The 21,396-nt window shown below is 34.3% G+C and overlaps 1 protein-coding gene and 1 long non-coding RNA gene across 3 annotated transcripts; one reads left to right on the top strand and one right to left on the bottom strand.

The window, feature by feature from the left end:
• Nucleotides 1-380: 380 nt before the first annotated feature.
• Nucleotides 381-5,764, bottom strand: LOC110773286 (receptor-like protein EIX2). 2 transcript variants are annotated; one of them, XM_021977789.2, is made up of 2 exons: nucleotides 741-5,764; nucleotides 381-635 (listed from the first exon to the last, which is right to left on the bottom strand). In XM_021977789.2, the coding sequence occupies exon 1, from the start codon at nucleotides 4,247-4,249 to the stop codon at nucleotides 758-760; it is 3,492 nt and encodes a 1,163-aa protein (XP_021833481.1). In that variant the 5' UTR covers nucleotides 4,250-5,764; the 3' UTR covers nucleotides 381-635; nucleotides 741-757. The 2 variants fall into 2 exon arrangements, with proteins under 2 accessions (XP_021833481.1, XP_088104920.1); XM_088248794.1 differs by having other exon boundaries at nucleotides 381-629.
• Nucleotides 5,765-16,902: 11,138 nt separating this feature from the next.
• LOC148296646 (uncharacterized) lies at nucleotides 16,903-19,620 on the top strand. Its single transcript, XR_015833766.1, has 5 exons — nucleotides 16,903-17,206; nucleotides 17,473-17,631; nucleotides 18,632-18,886; nucleotides 18,991-19,088; nucleotides 19,206-19,620. It is a non-coding gene; the product is annotated as an uncharacterized LOC148296646 (long non-coding RNA).
• The last annotated feature ends 1,776 nt before the right edge of the window (nucleotides 19,621-21,396 follow it).

Genomic DNA, 21,396 nt, shown 5'->3' with positions numbered 1-21,396 from the left:
AGAGCTTCAATCTTGTACTCCACACACAAGATTTAGCACACATTTTATACATCAACTTTGGTACAAGGCATTTTGCAGCTCACAAGTAAGCCTAATACAATCTTAAAATCCACAAAATAGAGCATTGCAAGCCTGACCAAATACAAAAAGTCTGTTTACAAAAAGTCATCTTCTACCATGTGCCCAGAACAACATGTTGAATTATGAAAGGAAAGAATGACCAAAAAAGAGCCACACATTTACAAGGAGAAGTTGTACGTTGCAAATAGATGACCAAAACAGAGCCACACATTGTAATTTGAAATCAAGTCCGCTTTGGCTTTGGCTTAGTTAATTAAAATAACACTATAGCTGGAACTAATACATTAATCGGAGTGAGCTTGGATTAAAATGGATCTGTTTATTTCTCTCAACAAACAAAAACAAAAAAAACTTTAATCGGAGAACTCCGAATTAATTGTTCTTACAAGTAATTAACACTTATTTAACTCATATTTATTCCTACTAAGCACTCCAAATTAACTCGTAAACTCTTCTCCAGATACCTGTGCATGCGCATACTAGCAATCTTCAACACTTGAACTGAAAGGAGGCATTCAGCTACAACTACTTTTCTCCTAATTTAGATGCTGCAGCTAAATATCAAAGTAAACAAATTAATACTCGTCAGTTTGGAGAAAAGAAAAATGCAATAAGAAAATAATTATAAAACGAAATTAATGATGAGAGAGAAAGAGTACCGTCACGAGCTTATCTATTAAGCATATGCTAACTTCAGTTGCCGCTTGATCAAAGCTGTCCTCACATAAAGCCAATCATTTAAATCATTCAAGAACTTGAAGTATGCGTATCTCCATGACCTTTTGAATATCAAAGTGCCGCAAACTCCCCAAAATCCAGCAGCAAACCCAATCCCCATACTGATGTAAAATCCCAGTGTTATAAACTCATCCTTATCATCTTCATTGCTCCTGTCAGTTGACTCATTTTGATCAGCACACATCTTTTTAAGGGGAGGTCCACAGAGTAGAGGATTTTCAGCATAATCAAGGGGATCAAAGCTTTGGAGCTGAGTGCCTGTGGGTATTTTGCCAGACAAGTTGTTATATGACAGGTCCAAGAAACTAAGACGATCTATCCGAGCAAGGCTTGTCGGAATTCTTCCATCTATCTGGTTTCTTGATAAATCAAGCGAGTCCAATGACTCCAAGTTTCCAATCTCCGGAGTTATTTGACCTGTTAACTGGTTTCTCGAAAGGTTTAAAGAAATCAACCCAACAAGACGAGTGATTTCACTTGGAATCTCCCCTGTTAATCTATTACTTGAGAGATCAATTCTCTTCACAAGGCCCAAAGTGCTTTTGTATGTCTCCATTCTTCCTTTCCATATGAAGCTTGCATCATCGTCATAATTAGTAGGAGCAATTGACTCATTACCCATACTTCCGCCATAAAAATGAGTGCTGGATAGACTTGGATTTCCTTTTTTAGCCAAAGTAGTCAAATTGTTGAGGCATTTGGGTATGCTTCCAGAGATGTTGTTCATAGAGAAATCCATATTTTTAATGTGTGTTAGATGGCATAATTGCGAGGGCATGCTTCCATTGAAGTGATTAGTGGAAAGAATCAGGATAACCAAATTCTTGAAGCTCACACCTAACCATGTAGGTATTGGTCCTGATAATTTATTATCTCCCAGATCAATAACTTCTAAACTTGCGCAGTTCTTCAACGATGAAGGCAATTCTTCAACAAATTGGTTTCTTCTTAATTTCAAAGTTTGCATTTGAAATAAAGAGCCTATTGTCATGGGAATTTTTCCAGAAAAAGCGTTGTTACTCAAATCAAGCATGACTAGAATCTCCAAATGGCTCCAACAATCTGGAAGTTCTCCAGCAAAACTGTTGCTTGAAAGATTAAGATATGTTAAACTCATATATGCACTTGCGCATAGGAAAGAAAGCGACCCTGAAATGTTATTATTAGAAAGATCCAGATAGGAGGCTTGTAATAGAGTTGAGGGAATTGGACCTTCTATTTGGTTCGAACTCAAATGTAGTTCTGGGTTATATGGAAACTCCACTGCCAAATTTGTAAATATTCCTCTGATTAGGTTATGTGAGAGATTAATAACGCTCGCGTTACGAAAATTACTCCAAAACCAACTTGGAAGGATATCAGAAATTCCAGCATTCAAAATATCAAGCTCGAAAGTATGTTTTTGAGTTTGAAGCCATTTTGGGAAAAGAGGACCGACCTTGCAAGACGCCAAATTTATGTCACCCAACTGGAAGGGAGGAACCCAATCAGAATGGAAGTTTAAAACCAGTGAGTTAGAGGATAAATCCAAAAATTCTAATTTGGAGAGTTTTGAGAAATGAGTTTCTGAAACCACCCCTTCCAAAGAGTTTTTGCTGAAATCAATAGACTCCAGTTGCGACATTTGCCCAATACTTTCAGGTATTTTTCCGCTTAATTGATTGGCGCTAAGAGACAAGTATTTCAAAGATGAGAAGCTTGTGAGATTGTTTAATGACCCCGCAAGAACATTATCAAAGAGGTACAATTCCTCTAATGAGTTGTGAGCACATCTAGGCAATAGTTGAACAAACTTTGATAATTGTCCACTCAGATGATTTCTATAAAGCACCAATCTTCGCAAATTACACAGCCTTGCAAACGAATTTGGATTCGCTCCAATCTGGTTATCAGAGAAATCCAAACGCACAAGAGAGCTCATGTTTCCAATGAAATCAGGAATGAAACCAGTTAGATTATTGTTGGAGAGAGACAGATCCCGAAGAGAGCTCATGTTTCCAGGGAAATCAGGATTGAAACCAGTCAGATAATTTTCGGAGAGATCCAGATATGCAAGAGAGCTCATGTTTCTAGTGAAATCGGGAATGAAACCAGCTAGATTATTGTTGGAGAGGAAAAGAGAAACAAGGCTTGTACTGTACTTGGACAACCAAAGAAATATTGAAGAAGTGAGATGGTTATCATAGAGAAAAACATGTTCAAGAGATGTAGAAGAATTTGTTTTGTAAAGAGTAGTGGAAAGAATTGGAGTAGGAGGAGGAGGGAGACTACAGTCATCCAATCTCAAATATACTAGTTTAGGGAGCTTATTAAGTACTGCTTCTGGCCAATCGAAAACAGTACTGAGATTGGCTCCGCTTAAGTCCAAATACGTTAAAGAAGAAAGAGCAGGGAGCCAATTGAGATTTTCTGCTTGAAGCTGATTACCGCTGAGGCCGAGATTTTGCAATTGCGTGAGGTTTCCAAACGAACTTGGAATTTGACCAACCAAATTACATGAATAGAGACTGAGGAATTTTAGATTGGTTAGAGAACCAATGAAATCTAGAATTTGGCTCCCATTGAAATCAATGTATTCAAGGTCCAAATACGTTAAAGAAGAAAGAGTAGGGAGCCAATTGAGATTTTCTGGTTGAAGCTGATTAGCGCCGAGGTTGAGATGTTGCAATTGCGTGAGGTTTCCAAACGAACTTGGAATTTGACCAACCAAATTACAGTAATGGAGACTGAGGTTTCTTAGATTGGTTAGAGAACCAATGAAATCTGGAATTTGGCTCCTATTGAAATCAATGTATGCAAGGTCCAAATACGTTAAAGAAGAAAGAGCAGGGAGCCAATTGAGATTTTCTGCTTGAAGCTGATTATAGCTGAGGTTGAGATGTTGCAATTGCGTGAGGTTTCCAAACGAACTTGGAATTTGACCAACCAAATTACAGTAATAGAGATTGAGGTATCTTAGATTGGTTAGAGAACCAATGAAATCTGGAATTTGGATTCCATTGAAATCAATCAATGTAAGGTCCAAATATTGTAAATGCTGCAACTCAATCAGTTTAGGACTAATCATCTTACCTTGGAAAGAATATTCAAGAATATCAGGTTGAATCATCTTACCAGGGAAAGAATATCCAAGATCAAGTTGAATCACATGGCCAGTTTGGTTGCTACAATAAACTCCTTCCCATCTGCAACAATCTTGTTTTTGGGATTCTGAACCCCAAGAAGAGAGTTGATTGAACTCATCCACCAGGCCACGTTTGAATGCAAGTAGTGCTTGTCTTTCCCTCTCTATGCACCTCACTGTCACTTTAGCATCTCTGAGGCTGTGGCTGTGGTTGTGGCTGTGGCCAACTTCTCCTCCTTTTACGTTTTGTAGGAAAAGGATCAAGAGTGCAAGAAAGAGTTTCAAGCACCTTCCGTCGCCCTTCATGTTAATTGATCAAAAACACATGCACATGCAAAAACACTGCAAGTATATATTGATATATGCTAGCTTGCATCAGATATATATAGGAAATAAGGAAGAAAGCTAAAACAGTGCCACACATTCATACAAGACAAAACCATACAAAGGAGAAAATTATCTGCTATAATTAATGTTATGGAAATCACACGTCAATCATAATGAGACTAGAATGTCAAGGTGCAATTCTAAGTAGTTACAAATAAGAATACAAATCATTTGCAAAAGAAAATTCCTAATACTTTAGATTCGAATCTCTTTATTATGGAGGTAATTAAATTAAGTACACTCTAATTGTTCATCATAACTTATAGAAACCAAATTAGTTATGGTGCATGAGTTAAAAAGTAAGATGCAGGAATACAAGTACTATTTTTTAATTTCGATAAAATAAAAGTACTATTTTTAAAATTTTGGTTAATTTTTTAATATAAAAAGAATTGTGTACGTTCGGTGACATAGCATACTGTTTTGCTGAATGAGGAATGCTATTAACAATCGCTCAAAAGCGATTCTCACAGCACTTGCTAGACACGTGTACCCGTTCCCATCCTTTCTTTTTTTTAATTGTTTTTTCTCTTTCTTCTCTCGGTTGCCTCCCTCTCTCTCTTATTCTATTACTTTTCTCTCTTTCTTCTCTCTGTTGCCTTCGTCTCTCTCTTTTTTCTATTTTTTTTTCCATTGCTCTCCCTCTATTCTCTCCTCCTCCTGCTTCTTCTCCTTCTTATTTTCTTTTCCCCGTCTCCGTCTTCTTCTCTGTATCTGTCTCCATCGATGGGTTGTAAAAACCCAAACCTTTTGTACCACAAAAACAAATACCTCAAGCTTTAAAAACCCAAACTTCTTCTTCTCTGTGTATGTCTTCCCCCAAATCACAGTTCTCTCCCTCAGATTTCTTAACTTTCTTCTCTCTTTTCTCTCTGTTTCTCTTCTCTCTCTTTTTTAATTTCTTCTTTTTCTTCTCATCTGGTATCCGAGAAAGAAACCCATTTGATGGGTCTCGGAAAAATTCTAATGGAGCTATTGGTGCTGGAGGTGTAATCCGTGACTCTACAGGGGACTGGGTCACAGGGTTTACAGTTAATTTGGGTAAAGGCCAAATCTTAGAGGCTGAGATATGGGGGCTGTTCTTTGGTCTCAAATTGGCAGCTGAAAAAGGCATCCCCAACCTTGTGGTTGAGATGGATTCTGCAACTGCAGTTCAGCTTTTGAGAGAGAGACTTAAGACTTGAGATTAAAAATGGAGGGGAGTGCTGAGGTTTCAGACCAGAAAAATAGAAACAAAAGGGCTGTGCAGGCCAGAGAGCACGGAAGGGAAGAGGAAATGGAGAGAAGGAAGAGAAAAAAATAATAGAATAAGAGAGAGAGGGAGGCAACCGAGAGAAGAAAGAGAAAAAACAATTAAAAAAAAGAAAGGATGGGAACGGGTACACGTGTCTAGCAAGTGCTGTGAGAATCGCTTTTGAGCGATTGTGAATAGCATTCCTCTTGCTGAATAGTGACATAGCTCAATGATGCTCATACCATGCCATGTGGACAACCACCCCGTATATGTAAATTCAATTTCAAATACATATGAATGTATCTTTCAGGAAGGAAAAACATTTCTTGTAACGGGAATAGCACTATTTTGCTATCTCCGCAATAATACTTGAATAAAATTATCCTAGGTGGTTTGAAACATTTATTAGTATACCTTGTGATTAGTGTGGCAAACAAGTTTAAGGGAAACGTTTGAAGATGGTGTAATAAAAAAAATGACATGTGAAAAAGAGATATTCCTTAAATAAACTAATTATCATAATTAAATCCTATTGAGCATTGATCCATCTTAGTAATTTGTAATGTTGGGCTGGGAGCTTGGTGTGGACAGCTATCTTCAAGTAGACTTTGAAGTCTTCGTATGGAAACTCATGATGACTGACTCACACAAAAAGACTGTTAAGTCTTTTCAATTTTTTGGTTCCACAAAAAGACTGTTAAGTCTACAAACGGTAATTTCCTTTTTTTTTTTTTTTTCCTTTTGCTTTATTAATTGCTCAATTACTTTATTTTACCATTTTTATGTTTTTTTCTTTGAAAGGAGCTCTTAGATATAGGTTCAATTTCACTTATGTCATCAGAATTGGACTATTCCAAATTTTCTAAAAAGAAGAAGAAAAAAATTGTACAACGTACAACTGACTCTTATTCATGTCACTACGTGGAAAAAGATGATTGAAGAAAAATTTGTCAATGGTCCAAGTAAACAAGTAATAAATCAATGAATATTGGGGAAATTAATGGATGAGATCGCGAAGACTTGTGACTTAGACTCGATATGGTGATTTGCCTTTCAACGCAACTATTGTCTTAGACTTAATATGGTGATTTGTCTTCCAACGCGTGTGTCAGAAACATGGGATAGGGCGGATTGGGGGTGGGCTGGGTATTTTATTTTAAATTTTTTTGCAGAGATTTTTTTAAAAGATTATGTTTAGATTTTCAAAAGTTCTTACAAATAAGAATACAAATCACTTGCTAAAGAAAATTCCTAATACTTTGGATTCGAAACTCTTTATTATGGAGGTAATTAAATTAAGTACACTCTAATTGTTCCGTCATAACTTACAGAAACCAAATTAATTATGATGCATGAGCTAACAAGTAAGATGCAGGAATAACAATTACCGAAACCAAATTAATTATGATGGCATGGACGAAATGAATGATGATCACAATACTTAAATTAATATTCCACTACTTTAATTCTCAACAGCAACCAAATTGGTTTTTGTCAATTGTATGCATTTTTTTTTGTTTCCCCATTGTTCGTTCTTTGAAGGGTTTTGCTTCTTATCACCTCGTTATTTTAATTTTAATTTTTTGTTTCTTAATGTTATACTAAGTTTAGGTTTTTTTTACTTAAGAGTTGAGGGTGGGTCCAACAAAAAATAAGAATCCAAGGTGGCATCTTGTAACCTGTAATGAGGAGAACTCTCTAGTTATAATTTACAAAAGGCTTATTATCACAAAAGGTCCCTAAGGTTTACGAAACTATCAGATTGCATCCTTAATGTTTTTTTGTGTCACTTATGGTCCTCAAGGTTAGTATGTGTGATCACAAATGGTCCTTGCCGTTAGGTTCCGTCAAAAACTCCATTAGTTTGCTGACGTGGCATATATACATATCACAAAACATCCCTGAGGTTAACACATCTATCACAAATGGTCCCTGCAAATTTTTTTAATTTTTTAATTTAAAATTCATAAAATTTTGTTTTTGTTTTTTATAATATTTAAAAATATATATTGTATTTTAAATACATATGATACTATATTTTTGAAGATGAGGGCTCCACATATATGCCACACCAACAAACTAATGAAGTTTTTTTAAAAAAATAATCTAAAATTCAAAAAATTTAAAAATGAAAAAACCATTTATATAAGGATTTTAACCTTGAGGACCATTTATAAACCCTAAACCCTTGATTTTTTTCATTTTTAAATTTTATGAATTTTAAATTAATTTTTAAAAACTCCATTAGTTTGTTGATGTGACATATATGTGGAGCCCACATCTAAAATAATATAGTGTCATGTGTATTTAAAATACAATGTATATTTTAAAATAATTTAAAATTCATAAGATTTAAAAAAGAAAACCAAAATTTTAAATGAAAAAAATTTTAAAAATTTGCAAAGACCATTTGTGATAGATGTGTAAACCTCAGGGATGTTTTGTGATATATATATATATGCCACATCAGCAAACTAACGGAGTTTTTGACGGAACCTAACGGCAGGGACCATTTGTGATTACACATACTAACCTTGAGGACCACCAATGACACAAAAAAAACATTAAGGATGCAATCTGATAGTTTCCTAAACCTTAGGGACCTTTTGTGATAATAAGCCTTTACAAAAAGGAAAAAGGAGCTCTTAGGTCCAATTTCACTTATGTCATCAAAAGTGGACTATACCAAATTTTCTAAAAAGAAGAAGAAAAAAACTATACAACGTACAATTGACTCTTATTCATATCACTATGTAGAAAAAGATAATTGAAGAAAAATTTGTCAGTGGTCCAAGTAAACAAGTAATAAATCAATGAATATTAGGGAAATTAATGGATGAGATCGAAGACCTGTGACTTAGACTTGATATGGTGATTTGCCTTCAAACACGTGCTCCAATAATAATAATATAATACCTATATATTTATTGATACTAATAAATGAAAATTGGGTTTTTATTCAACAACTATAATAGGAGAGCTTTTCAAAACATTTTGGTTATTGACCAAGTATATTTTGAAATGCCCTTATAATTTAGGTTAATATTACATGGGGTCATACGATTCCGCACGAAAGTGGATTATACCAAATTTTCTAAAAAGAAGAAGAAAAAAACTATACAACGTACAACTGACTCTTATTCATCACTATGTGGAAAAAGATAATTGAAGAAAAAATTCAGTGGTCCAAGTAAACAAGTGATAAATCAATGAATATTGGGAAATTAATGGATGAGATCGAAGACTTGTGACTTAGACTTGATATGGACCGTATGGTGATTTGCCCTTCAATGCTACTATTGACTTAGACTTGATATGGTGATTTGTCTTCCAACGCGTGCCCCAACTGACTTGTAGGTATTGACTCGGCTTGACTTGGTAAGGTGCCTTCCCGTGTCCAATCAACCATTGGCTTTGCATCCCATCCCCCTGGGCACAAGCTACAAATATCTTCTTGCAAATGTGGACTTGACTTAAGTGAAACATATGGAAATATCTCTACCCAACCCAATATTAATAAGTAAATTTAGGTTCTAGCCACCAAAAAACTTTCACTTTTGGAAAAGCCAAAACTTTTCCAGAAAAGACAGAAAAACCCCTCGATTTTCAAACCAAAGAATAAAAATTACATGCTAAAGAAAATTCCTAATACTTTGGATTCAAATCTCTTTATTATGGAGGTAATCATAACTTACAGAAACCAAATTAATTATGATGCACGAGCTAAAAAGTAAGATGCAAGAATAACAATTACCCAAACCAAATTAATTAGGATGGCATGGATGAAATGAATGATGATCACAACACTTAAATTAATATTCCACTACTTTAATTCTCAACAGCAACCAAATTGATTTTTGTCAATTGTATGCATGTTTTTTGTTTTGTTTTCCCATTGTTCATTCTTTGAAGGGTTTTGCTTCTTATCACCTTGTTATTTTAATTTTAATTTTTTGTTTCTTAATGTTATACTAAGTTTAGGTTTTTTTTTTCCTTAAGAGCTGAGGGTGGGTCCAACAAAAAATAGGAATCCAGGGTGGCGTCTTGTAACCTATAATGAGGAGAACTCTCTAGTTATAATTTACAAAAAGGAAAAAGGAGCTCTTAGATATAGGTCCAATTTCACTTATGTCATCAGAAGTGGACTATACCAAATTTTCTAAAAAGAAGAAGAAAAAAACTATACAACGTACAACTGACTCTTATTCATGTAACTGTGTGGAAAAAGATAATTGAAGAAAAATTTGTCAGTGGTCCAAGTAAACAAGTAATTAATAAATCAATGAACATTGGGGAAATTAATGGATGAGATCAAAGACTTGTGATTTAGACTTGATATGTTGACTTGCCTTCCAACGTGTGCTCCAACTGACAGGTATTGATTTAACTTGACTTGGTAAGGTGCCTTCTCGTGTCCACTCAACCATTGACTTTGCATCCCATCCCCTTGGGCGCAAGTTACAAACATCTTCTTGCAAATGTGGATTTGACTTAAGTGAAACATGTGGAAATATCTCTACCCAACCCAATATTAATATAATGCCTATATATTTATTGATACTAATAAATGAAAATTGGGTTTTTATTCAACAACTATAATAAGAGAGCTTTTCAAAACACTTTGGTTATTGACCAAGTCTATTTTGAAATGCCCTTATAATTTAGGTTAATATTACATGGGGTCTTATGATTACACACACAAAAGTGGATTACACCAAATTTTCTAAAAAGAAGGGAAAAAAAAAACAATACAACGTACAACTGACTCTTATTGATATCACTATGTGGAAAAAGATAATTGAAGAAAAATTTCAGTGGTCCAAGTAAACAAGTGATAAATCAATGAATATTGGGGAAATTAATGGATGAGATCGAAGACTTGTGACTTAGACTTTGATCGGTGCATATTTATATATCATTTTGTACCCTTCTAACTTATGATTTGATTATGTTTTTGAGTTAAACTTGTGCTTTTAATAAATTTTGTGTTTGTTTCAGTGTAATAAGCTTTGAGACTCATTAAATGCATTTTGGAGACAAGTTAGCTCATTTGTGTCTGCAAATCTGTCAACTTCACGGATTGGACTGTACTTGCTCAAGATGAACCAAATGATGAGCCCTATATCATTGGAAAGATGCAGAAGCTTGACTTGTTAAGGTGCCTTCCCGTGTCCAATCAAACGTTGGCTTTGCATCCCATCCTCCTAGGCACAAGCTACAAATATCTTCTTGCAAATGTGGACTTGACTTAAGTGAAACATATGGAAATATCTCTACCCAACCCAATATTAATATAATACCTGTATATTTATTGATACTAATAAATGAAAATTGAGTTTTTATTTAACAACTATAATAGGAGAGCTCTTCAAAACACTTTGGTTATTGACCAAGTATATTTCGAAATGCCCCTATAATTTAGGTTAATATTACATGGGGTCATACGATTACACACAAAAGTGGATTATACCAAATTTTCTAACAAGAAGAAGAAAAAAAAATACAACGTACAATCGACTCTTATTCATAAATTTTTAGTGGTCCAAGTAAACAAGTGATAAATCAATGAATATTGGGGAAATTAATGGATGAGATCGAAGACTTGTGACTTAGACTTGGTATGGACCATATGGTGATTTGCCCATCAATGCAACGATTGACTTAGAATTGATATGGTGATTTGTCTTCCAACGCGTGCCCCAATTGACTTGCATATGCTTGACTTGGTATGGTGCCTTCCCGTGTCCAATCAACCTTTGGCTTTTGCATCCCATCCTCCTAGGCACAAGCTACAAATATCTTCTTGCAAATGTGGACTTGACTTAAGTGAAACATATGGAAATATCTCTACCCAACCCAATATTAATATAATACCTGTATATTTATTGATACTAATAAATGAAAATTGAGTTTTTATTCAACAACTATAATAGGAGAGCTCTTCAAAACACTTTGGTTATTGACCAAGTATATTTTGAAATGCCTCTATAATGTAGGTTAATATTACATGGGGTCATACAATTACACACAAAAGTGGATTATACCAAATTTTCTAACAAGAAGAAGAAAAAAAAACTATACAATGTACAATCGACTCTTATTCATAAATTTTTAGTGGTCCAAGTAAACAAGTGATAAATCAATGAATATTGGGGAAATTAATGGATGAGATCGAAGACTTGTGATTTAGACTTGGTATGGACCATATGGTGATTTGCCCGTCAATGCAACTATTGACTTAGAATTGGTATGGTGATTTGTCTTCCAACGCGTGCCCCAATTGACTTGCAGAGGCTTGACTTGGTAAGGTGCCTTCCCGTGTCCAATCAACCATTGGCTTTGCATCCCATCCTCCTAGGCACAAGCTACAAATATCTTCTTGCAAATGTGGACTTGACTTAAGTGAAACATATGGAAATATCTCTACCCCACCCAATATTAATATAATACCTATATATTTATTGATACTAATAAATGAAAATTGAGTTTTTATTCAACAACTATAATATGAGAATTTTTCAAAACACTTTGGTTATTGACCAAGTCTATTTTGAAATGCCCCTATAATTTAGGTTAATATTACATGGGGTCTTACGATTACACTTGAAAGTTTCTCGTATTATAGTGATGATCACGAAACACTTAGGTATATTTAGTGTTGAATATCTGATCATAGAGTTTCGGAGCAGCTTCCTCCATTTTGCATTTGGGTTCTTTGATTTGATTTGTTTTGTTGCTCATTAAATGATTAGTATATGAATTACTCAGTCCTGTTCTTCAAAACTCCTGTGGTCCGAGGAAATTGTGGTCATCCACTCTTGGAAATGTGGATGGGATTGGTATCCTTGCCTCACCCTCTTTCCAATTCCATCATTGCCCCGTTAAATATTTTATTATAAAGTATAAGATTTCAAGGATTTTAACTTTAAAATTAACTTAGATGGTGCTGCTCGTGGTTATAGATGGTGCTCATGATTATTCTCGTGATTTTGGTAGCCGTTGTATTTGTATGCTACATCGACATATTTGTTATAAAATGTAGGCCTTCCAATTCCAAAACTCTAGACTAGGTACGCTATTTTTATTAACCTAAAAATTATTGTGACCATGTCTACTAAAAAATAATTTACCTATATTCTACATATCTAATACAAGGTAAATTATCTATATTAAAAATACGCAAATATTTATAAAGAAACAGGTTACATTAATTATGAGAGAATAGGTACATTGTTTCTATATAAAAAAAAATAGAAACGTTACTATTGAAATTAGTTCTATAAAATAAATAGGTACATTATTTATGAAAAAATAGGCACGTTATTTATAACAATAAAAATGGGTACCAATTTTACCTATATTTTGTAGGTATAAGAATTTACCGAGATTGTATAGGTGAATTAATTATTCATAGTTTTTTTTTTTAAACCAAGAATTAATTACCTTAGTTTGTTTTAATGTACCTAAGAAAATGTAGGTAATTGCGGGAACCTAAAACAAAGAGTATTTGATTTGAAAAAGAGAGGAAAAAGTTACTTAAAATTTCCTAAATCTATGCAAAATTGAAACATCATTAATGTGTTATGTGCATACTGATAACACAAATTAGGGGTATTTTTGGGATCTAAAAAAATTACAATAAATTAGATTTTAAGTTTAATTAGGTAAATTGATGAGTCGAATCCAACCATCAGGTTTTAATTATAAAAATTGAGTTTTATTTATAGAAAAATAAAATGATGGATTGTAGGTAAGACATAATTAGTTTCAAGGGAAAAAGTCATATTGGCTATGAAAGGAAGGTAATATAGTAGTTTAGATTTAGAGTAGTTTGGACTATATCATTGTATTTGTATACATCTGCAAATGTGGGTTAGGCTAATTGGTTAGGACGGCGAGCTTACCCCTTCCACCCAAATTCAAATCCCTTTCCGTGTAGATTACATTAGTTTAAATTAGTTCAGAGACTATCGCTTGTGTACCCAAGAAAGAAATAATAGCTTTTTTTTTTGGGTAAAAGGGGGGCTAAAAGCCCAAAACAAACAAACTACAAACCAAAAGTTTTTTTTGGTTCTTGTTCCCCTCATTCTATACTTATTCCTTTTTTTTTTTCTCTAAATAATGTAGGGGAGGGGGAGGGGGCCTTCCAAAGTTTTGATCTTTCACCTTCAGTATGAAGGGTGTGGGTTTGTGTGCTGTAACATTCAGTTTAATTTAAAAAGGAAAAAAAAAGTTATAGAACGTACTCTTTCTCAGTCAATACCATAGTATGTGGGAAAAAAACACAATTAAAGGAGAAAAAAAAAATATGTTCATAAAAAAAAAAATTGATTTCTAAACTAATGGTATCATGTTCGAATCTTCATGGCACCTTGGTAGTGTATGTGAGAAACCACACTCTCATTTAGTTCTGACTATCACTTGTACTAAAACAAAAAAAACTGAAAATATTGCACATATTATTTAGGGTTAATTACAATTTAGTACCCTGTACTTACACCCTTAAGACATGTTAGTCCCCGTATTTTCAATTTTAACAATCGCATATCCCGAGCTTGTAAATTTTTTACAATCTGATTCCACCGTTAGGTTTCCGTCAGATTCCACCGTTAGTTGCCTACGTGGCACTATGGTCCCACTTTTTTTTTAAATTTAAATTTTAAATTGATTAAAATATTAAAAACCATAAAACCAAAAAAAATTAAAACAAAATATCTCTCTCTCTCTCTCTCTGATCAAGCTCCAATAGCCCAACCTGCAACCATATCCCACGAACCCAGAAAACCCAGACTCTCTTCCCCCCCCCCCCCCCCTACCCCCCTCACCAAAAGCTCTTAAGAAACTTCATTTTCTTCCTTAATCAAGTTCACAAACTCCCTAAATGCAATTTCCCGAAGCTTTTCTGGGTCTTTCGAAACTAACAAAACACCATTGTTACAACCCTTTTCCTTATTTCCCTTACCCAAGAAAACCCTTGACTCGTGTGAGAGCAAGCGAATGACGAGCTCTTTGATCAGATCTGCGACTTTTTGCTGGTCTTCTTTGTCCATTTGTGAGAGAGAGAGAGAGAGAGAGAGAGAGAGAGAATCGCAGGGGGTGGAGGGAGAAGAAAATCGCAGGGGTGGATGGGTTCTGGGTTCATGGGGGATAGGGTTGTGGGTTGTGGATTCTTGGGTTGTGGCTTCGTGGTGGTCACGGGGAAATCGCAGGGGGTGGAGGGAGAAGAAAATCGCAGGGATGAATGGGTTCTGGGTTCATGGGGGCTGGGGTTCTAGGTTGTGATTCTCTGGTTGTGGGTTCGTGGTGGTCATGGGGAATCGCAGGGGGTGGAGGGAGAAGAAAATTGCAGGGATGGCTAGGGTTCTGGAAAATTGCAAGGATGGATGGGTTCTGGGTTCGTGGTGGTCATGGGTTTGTGTAGAGAGAGAGATTTTTTGAAATTTTTTTGAGATTTTTTTTTTTTTGGTTTTTAATATTTTATTAATATTTTAATCAATTAAAAATTAAGAATTTTGGAAAATGTGGGACCCATAGTGCCATGTAGACAACTAACAGAAAGATCTGACAGAAATCCTAACGGTGGAATTGGATTGTAAAAAATTTACAAGCTCGGGGTATGCGATTGTTAAAATTGAAAATACGGGGACTAACATGTCTTAAGGGTGTAAGTACAGGGTACTAAATTGTAATTAACCCTATTATTTATTAGGGATATTTGTAGAAATGTCACCTGAATTTATACCTTAGTTTCAATTTGTCACCTCAAAAAAAAATTTAAGAGAAATGTCACCTTAACTTTTCAAAATCCATGATTTGTCATCTAATTTTAACACCATCTAATTTTCCATCTATTTTCAAGGGTAATTTAGTCTTTTTATTTTCAATGATATTTTGAAAATAAAAAATTCATTATAAAAAAAATTGTATATCTTTTAAATAATTAAAAATAAAAATAAAAATTAGGAAAAAAAACTTCTCTCTTCCTCCTCTTATTTTAAAGGAAAATAATAATAATTAATTAATTAAAACATTAAAGTTTCTCTCTCCTTCATACACTCCCACACCACACCTCGTCCTGCTCTCTCTTCCTCTCTCCTCTTCCATTTCTCTTGATTCATGCTATGCACGTCCCCATCTCTCTCTACCCCACACAATCTCTCTTCCCCAACAACACCTTACTGCCAAATATCTCAAGCTGCACCAAACCCCCACCTCGACATCCCCAGTCAAAGTGGGTGCGTTTTGAAAATTTGGAAATTTGGGTTGTTGATTTGTAAAAGAACACCATGGTTGTAGAAGAAAGAGAGGAGGAACGAGAGAAGGGGGGGGGGGGGGGGGGGGGGGGCGGGTAGTTGGTTGGGTGGAGGATAGAGCGGTGATGGTGGGTGTCGAAGATAAAGAGGAGGAAGAGAGAAGTTTTTTTTTCTTCCTAATTTCTCTTTTCATTTTTTTTTTTTAAATATATATATATTAATGAATTTTTCATTTTTAAAATATCATTGAAAATGAAAAGACTAAATTACCCTTGAAAATAGATGGAAAATTGGATGGTGTCAAAATTAGATGACAAATCATGGATTTTGAAAAGTTAAGGTGACATTTCTCTTAAATTTTTTTTACAGGTGACAAATTGAAACTAAGGTATAAGTTCAGGTGACATTTCTGCAAATATCCCTATTTATTAATAGTAATACCATACATAAAAGTATAATTCGGCCACCAACCACATATTATCATTTAGACTGTTCATGATGTGTCTCTTTGTACACATATGTACATATGTCAACTTCAATTTCAGAATCATTCAAAGTAATAACATGCATTATAAATATAATTCACATGCAAAGTTATCAGAAAATAAAAAAAAGCAAACAAAAAAGTGGGCATGAATGATCGACTACATCCATTCAAGCACATATACATATGTGCCCATGAAGAAAAGATGGGTCGTTAAAACATACCAAATGTCATCTAAGATGTCGTTTATTTCTTGGAGCACTTGGGACTTAAAGAGATACGACTCCAACTTTTGGCACAATGCTACTTTTTTCAGTTCACTGATGGTCCCTTAAAGCAAGCCTATATGACAATTATTTGCATTGTTCAAACTGTGACTGATGAGGATGGGGTAAGCAAGAGAAATGCATATCCATCCTTAGCTTGGAAAAGAAGAAAAGGAACTTTAATTCATTTGTATGCTCTTCCTTTTCAACGCTATATATATATATATATATATATATATATATATATTTAAAGGCAAAGGTCCCGACCCACTAGTGTTTGATTTTTAGCATACCAAATTATGTCATAATATCAACAAAAATGATCGTGATGCCCATCCCAAAGTGTTTAATACTTCCAAGCTATGCCAATTCTCTTTTTGGTTTTTTGAGATAATTGGTGTGTCGGTAACACCTTACATGGTGTTATAAGCATGAATTGTAGCAAGAGTGGAGGGAAATGCACAAGGAAACTTGCTTTGCTGTGCTGCCTCACTGGCGGAAGGGTGATCTTTTTGGAGAGCAACAGGCACTCTGTTGGTGCATCTGTTGGTGCCTTCATTGCTCTTGTGGTTTCTTCCTTTCATCAACCCATCAAGCTCTCCATGGAGCACACACACTTGTGCCACTACAAGAAAAAAGGTCAGTAGTGACCAATTTCTCAGTGACTGAACTGAGAATGTTATATGGTCTCTAAAGTGATTGGGGTATAATTTTTAATTTTTAATGACCAGATTTGGTGATAAATAGAGAATAATTTAAATTTAGTCACTGAAAACAACTTAAATTACATAATTAGTGACCAACATATATTGCCACGTGGGCAACTATTTAATTAAATTACACATAGTGACCAATTAACTTTTGTTTAAATTTATTATTCGTTCAAATGACTATTTACTCAAAAGAAGGAACGAAGCGAGCAAATTGAAGGAACGGAGCGAGCGAGCAAACTGAGCTTGCTAGCGAGCTCAAGCTGAGCGACCGTCTTCTTCGTCGAGCGAGCGTCCTCTTCGTCGTCTTCTTCGTCTCTGTGGTTTCAATTTCTAGGTTTTCTCCCAATATATGTGAGCTTTCTATTTCTCTGTGGTTTCAATGTCAGTTTTGATTTCATTTGAGTTTGATTTGAGTGAGATTGTGATTGTGATTGTGATTCTCTATTCTCTAATTCCCCAATTCTCTATTCACTGTGATTTTGAATTCCACTGTGATATTAATTTTCCTAACTATGATTTTGTTTTGGGTATATTTTGTGTTTATTTATCTTGGAGTCTTCAATTTAGTTCATGGAGGCTTTGATTTGATAAATTAAGGCTTCAAGCTTGCAGAGGCTTCGGTTTACTTGAGGAAAATATTATTGCACTATTCATGTTTTCTTTCAGAGCATAGTCCGTGTACAGAGTATGTAGATTTGAAAACTTATAACTGCTACTAGTCTTTTTGGTTTAGGCTGTGCCCCCTATGTTACCAAAAAAAAACCTTATAACTGCAATGGAAATTCTCAGCTAGTTTTGATGAAATAGCGGGAAGACCCCCAAACCAACAAGTATTCTATTTAAAGGATACAAAATAGAGTACAGAGTCTACATTTTGTCTAGTTTATCTAGTTTCTTTTAGGTTCACAAAGTCTCCATTTTTTATGTTTCGTGGTTATGATGAAACATACTGGAGTGAAAATAGAGTATAGAGTTAAACTTCTGCTACACTTAGCAAGCCTTTATTTTACCTTTTAATATGATTCGATGCTTATTTGTTTACCATCCTCTCCTTTGGCTCTGTTCTCAGTCTAAATCTTATTCCTTATAGCATTATTAGTTAAGTCCATTACAAGATGCTTTTTGAAATCTCCCTTTCTGTAAAATTGCATCTTCTTATTCAATTTTCTGAGTTACTGATAACTTGGAAGTCTAAGACTAAGAGTAAGATAAATAAACAGAGGATCTTTAAGCTTGATCGATTGTGTTGTCTATAATTATTGTTTACTCATCCATAAAAGAGTTTGGGATTATGATTAATCTTCAAGCCTTCAATAAGGATGTTATTAATTGTCTCCTTTTCTTTTTGCAGTCACATTCGTGTGCTCGAAACCACACAACAGAATATAGCCGCATTGCTGATGGGTCTTGAATATCTAATAAACATCTCATATGTGGATGGCACTAAAAATTTTAAGGTATGATTAATTATGATGAGCTCTCTAGCACCCACCCAAAGGCCCTATTAGCTCTTTCTCTCTCTCTCTCTCTCTTCCCATTTGAACAGATGAAGTGATAATTTGACTTGGTCCTACATCAAATCATCAATGGCAGAAGCAACAAAGAGGTATGTCACTTGTTTATGCTTTTTTTGCCAAATATGACAATTTCTCTTTTTTGTTTCACTTTCTTTCCTGAATTTTTTGTTGCTTTCTTTTTTTGCTCTTTCAGATTTGCAGTTGTTACAGGTACAAACAAAGGGATTGGATTAGAAACTGTCAAGCAATTGGCCTCCAAAGCAAGGCTATTTGAAGGCCTTGGACTTTCAGGTTAGTTATAAGAAGAAAGAACTTCATATCTTTCAAATTTCTTTTTTCTTTATATTTTCTAGATTTATTTACTTTTTCTAAATAAAACATATAGTGATACAGTTGGGTTCTGCACAGGTGAACAATGCAGGGATTGGTGGAGTCAAACTAGATGCTGATGCTTTTATAGCTACAGAATATTCTGGTGGTGGGATAAGTCTTGCACTTTTCTTTTTTGTTCCACCACACACATTAAGGTGATGCACTTTGAGAAAGGAAGCTTCTAATGTCGACCATATATGCTTCTGTTTACTTCATCTTGATACTATTAGCATACCTTATGGCTCCTAAAACCATGTTTAGTTTGTCTTTCTATTTGTTAAGATGATGATCCATTATTCTTAGTTTGTCTTTCTTTTTGCTGTTTTGTTTTTTCCATCATTTTTTTGTTTTCTTTGTTGGTAATCTAAAAATCTTGTTTTTCATTTGAAAGTATCTTTTTGTAAATAATTATTCTTTGTTTGATGCAAATCTGATGGATAAATTTCTAGTATATGAGGACCGAAGACAATCTACTAGTGATGAATCTTATGTTATTTGTTTTTGGGAATCAATTGACATTTAGGTTGAACTTAAATATCTAGCATTTTGTTTTTGAGACATCTTCTGAATTTGTTGGAAGAATGTTAGATATATGGATTGCTTTTGAATGCAATGAATTATTTGATGCTATAAATTTTATCTACAGCACTGTCAAACAAGAGAAATAAATAAATAAAGAAATATAAATGGATTTAAGGTATGTCTTTGAAGCATGATTAGAAGCCCATAACAAGTCAAGAAGCTCAGTGTGTATAAAAGGACAAAAAAGAAAATAAATAATGTTGTATATGAAAAGAATAAGAAGCAAGATCACTCCTAATATTGAATCAATGAGTGAGAGTGTGAGAGAGAGAGAGAGAGAGAGTAAATGCTGATAAGTGACTCTCTATTCAAAAGTTTAAACCCTTGAGAAATAATTCGCTCAGTATATTTATCAAGAAAGTTTGATTCATGATTGACTAATAAGCAGTATTATCCACTCTGTCTTCTCATCATCAGGAAGATATTTGAGTAGAAAGACCTCTTCTGGATTAGTATTCAATAACATGTGTACGGCCTTCTTATCATCAGGAAGTTAAGGCACTAATCATATAACAAATTAACAATAATATGATGTAAAATAGGGTATTATCCGTTACCAAGACAAGCAAAACCAGCTGCTGAGGAAGCCAATCCAGCAGCAGTAGGAAAATTGTTGTATGAAGCAATTGTACATTCAACTTTTCCCAATCCTTCTTAGTAATCTTGATTCCCTTTTCCTTATCATGAACATCGGTAGCTTGACTACGAATTTCCCTTAAACAGCTCTGGAATCTGTCTCCAGAAAGAGAGATTTCCCAAAAAGATCATGATATTTGTAAAAGCAAATTATTAAACCTCTGAGAATTCTGTGACAAAATTAATAGTGCCAATTTTTAAGTTTTAGTTCCAACCTATAACCCAATTTGTACAAATTTATGATTTTTAAAACTCAAGACCCACACATTTATGATCAAATTGAATGATTCGGTCGAGTTGACCCAAAATTGTGCCCACCCCTAAAGAGAGATAATGTAGGCCGTGCAGTTCATAAAATGAAAAATATAAATAATTTTATACAAACTTTAGCATCAAAAAGTAAGTTTTTGGCTTATGTGTGGCTTTCTTCATTTTCATCTCTCCTACTTTTCTTATTCTTTTTAATAAAAGTACGGATAAAAAGTATGAATGGGAAGATCCAAGATCATTTGCCACTAACAAAAGCATGGATAAAACATCCCCACGCATAATGCATGCTTAATTAAGTTGCTTTTTTTTTCGTTTTGTTGTTTCTCAATGGGACTGGCCTTTCTCATTTTTAACATTTTGTGTTAGCTTGTTGTATTTCCAGTAATATAAGGAACATGAGACGCAATCAAATGAAAAACACTCACACTACGTTTGGATGAGGAAATTTAAACGTACAAAGGATTTCATAAATGACGGAAATTAATGTTCTAGAATTTGTAAAGTTTCTTGTTTGGGTGACGGGTTTAAAACACCGAATTTAACCTTTATTTGTAAAGTTATCTTCTTTTAGAAATGACGACTTTTAGATAGAATTTAAAGTTGGGATTTATGATCTCCAAATTACATGTTTTTTCCCACGCGGAATTTCTAAATTTCTATGGTTTTTTTATCCAAACACGGGAATTGGTTCATGTCAATTTAGAAATTCTGACTTTTGTCAAAATCCCAAGTTTATTTT

Source organism: Prunus avium, chromosome 2 (assembly GCF_965620075.1).
Source record: "Prunus avium chromosome 2, drPruAviu1.hap1.1, whole genome shotgun sequence".
NCBI classification, from domain to species: domain Eukaryota; kingdom Viridiplantae; phylum Streptophyta; class Magnoliopsida; order Rosales; family Rosaceae; genus Prunus; species Prunus avium.
The sequence above is the reverse complement of the archived record's forward strand: the minus strand, read 5'-3'. Positions and strand labels throughout refer to the sequence as shown.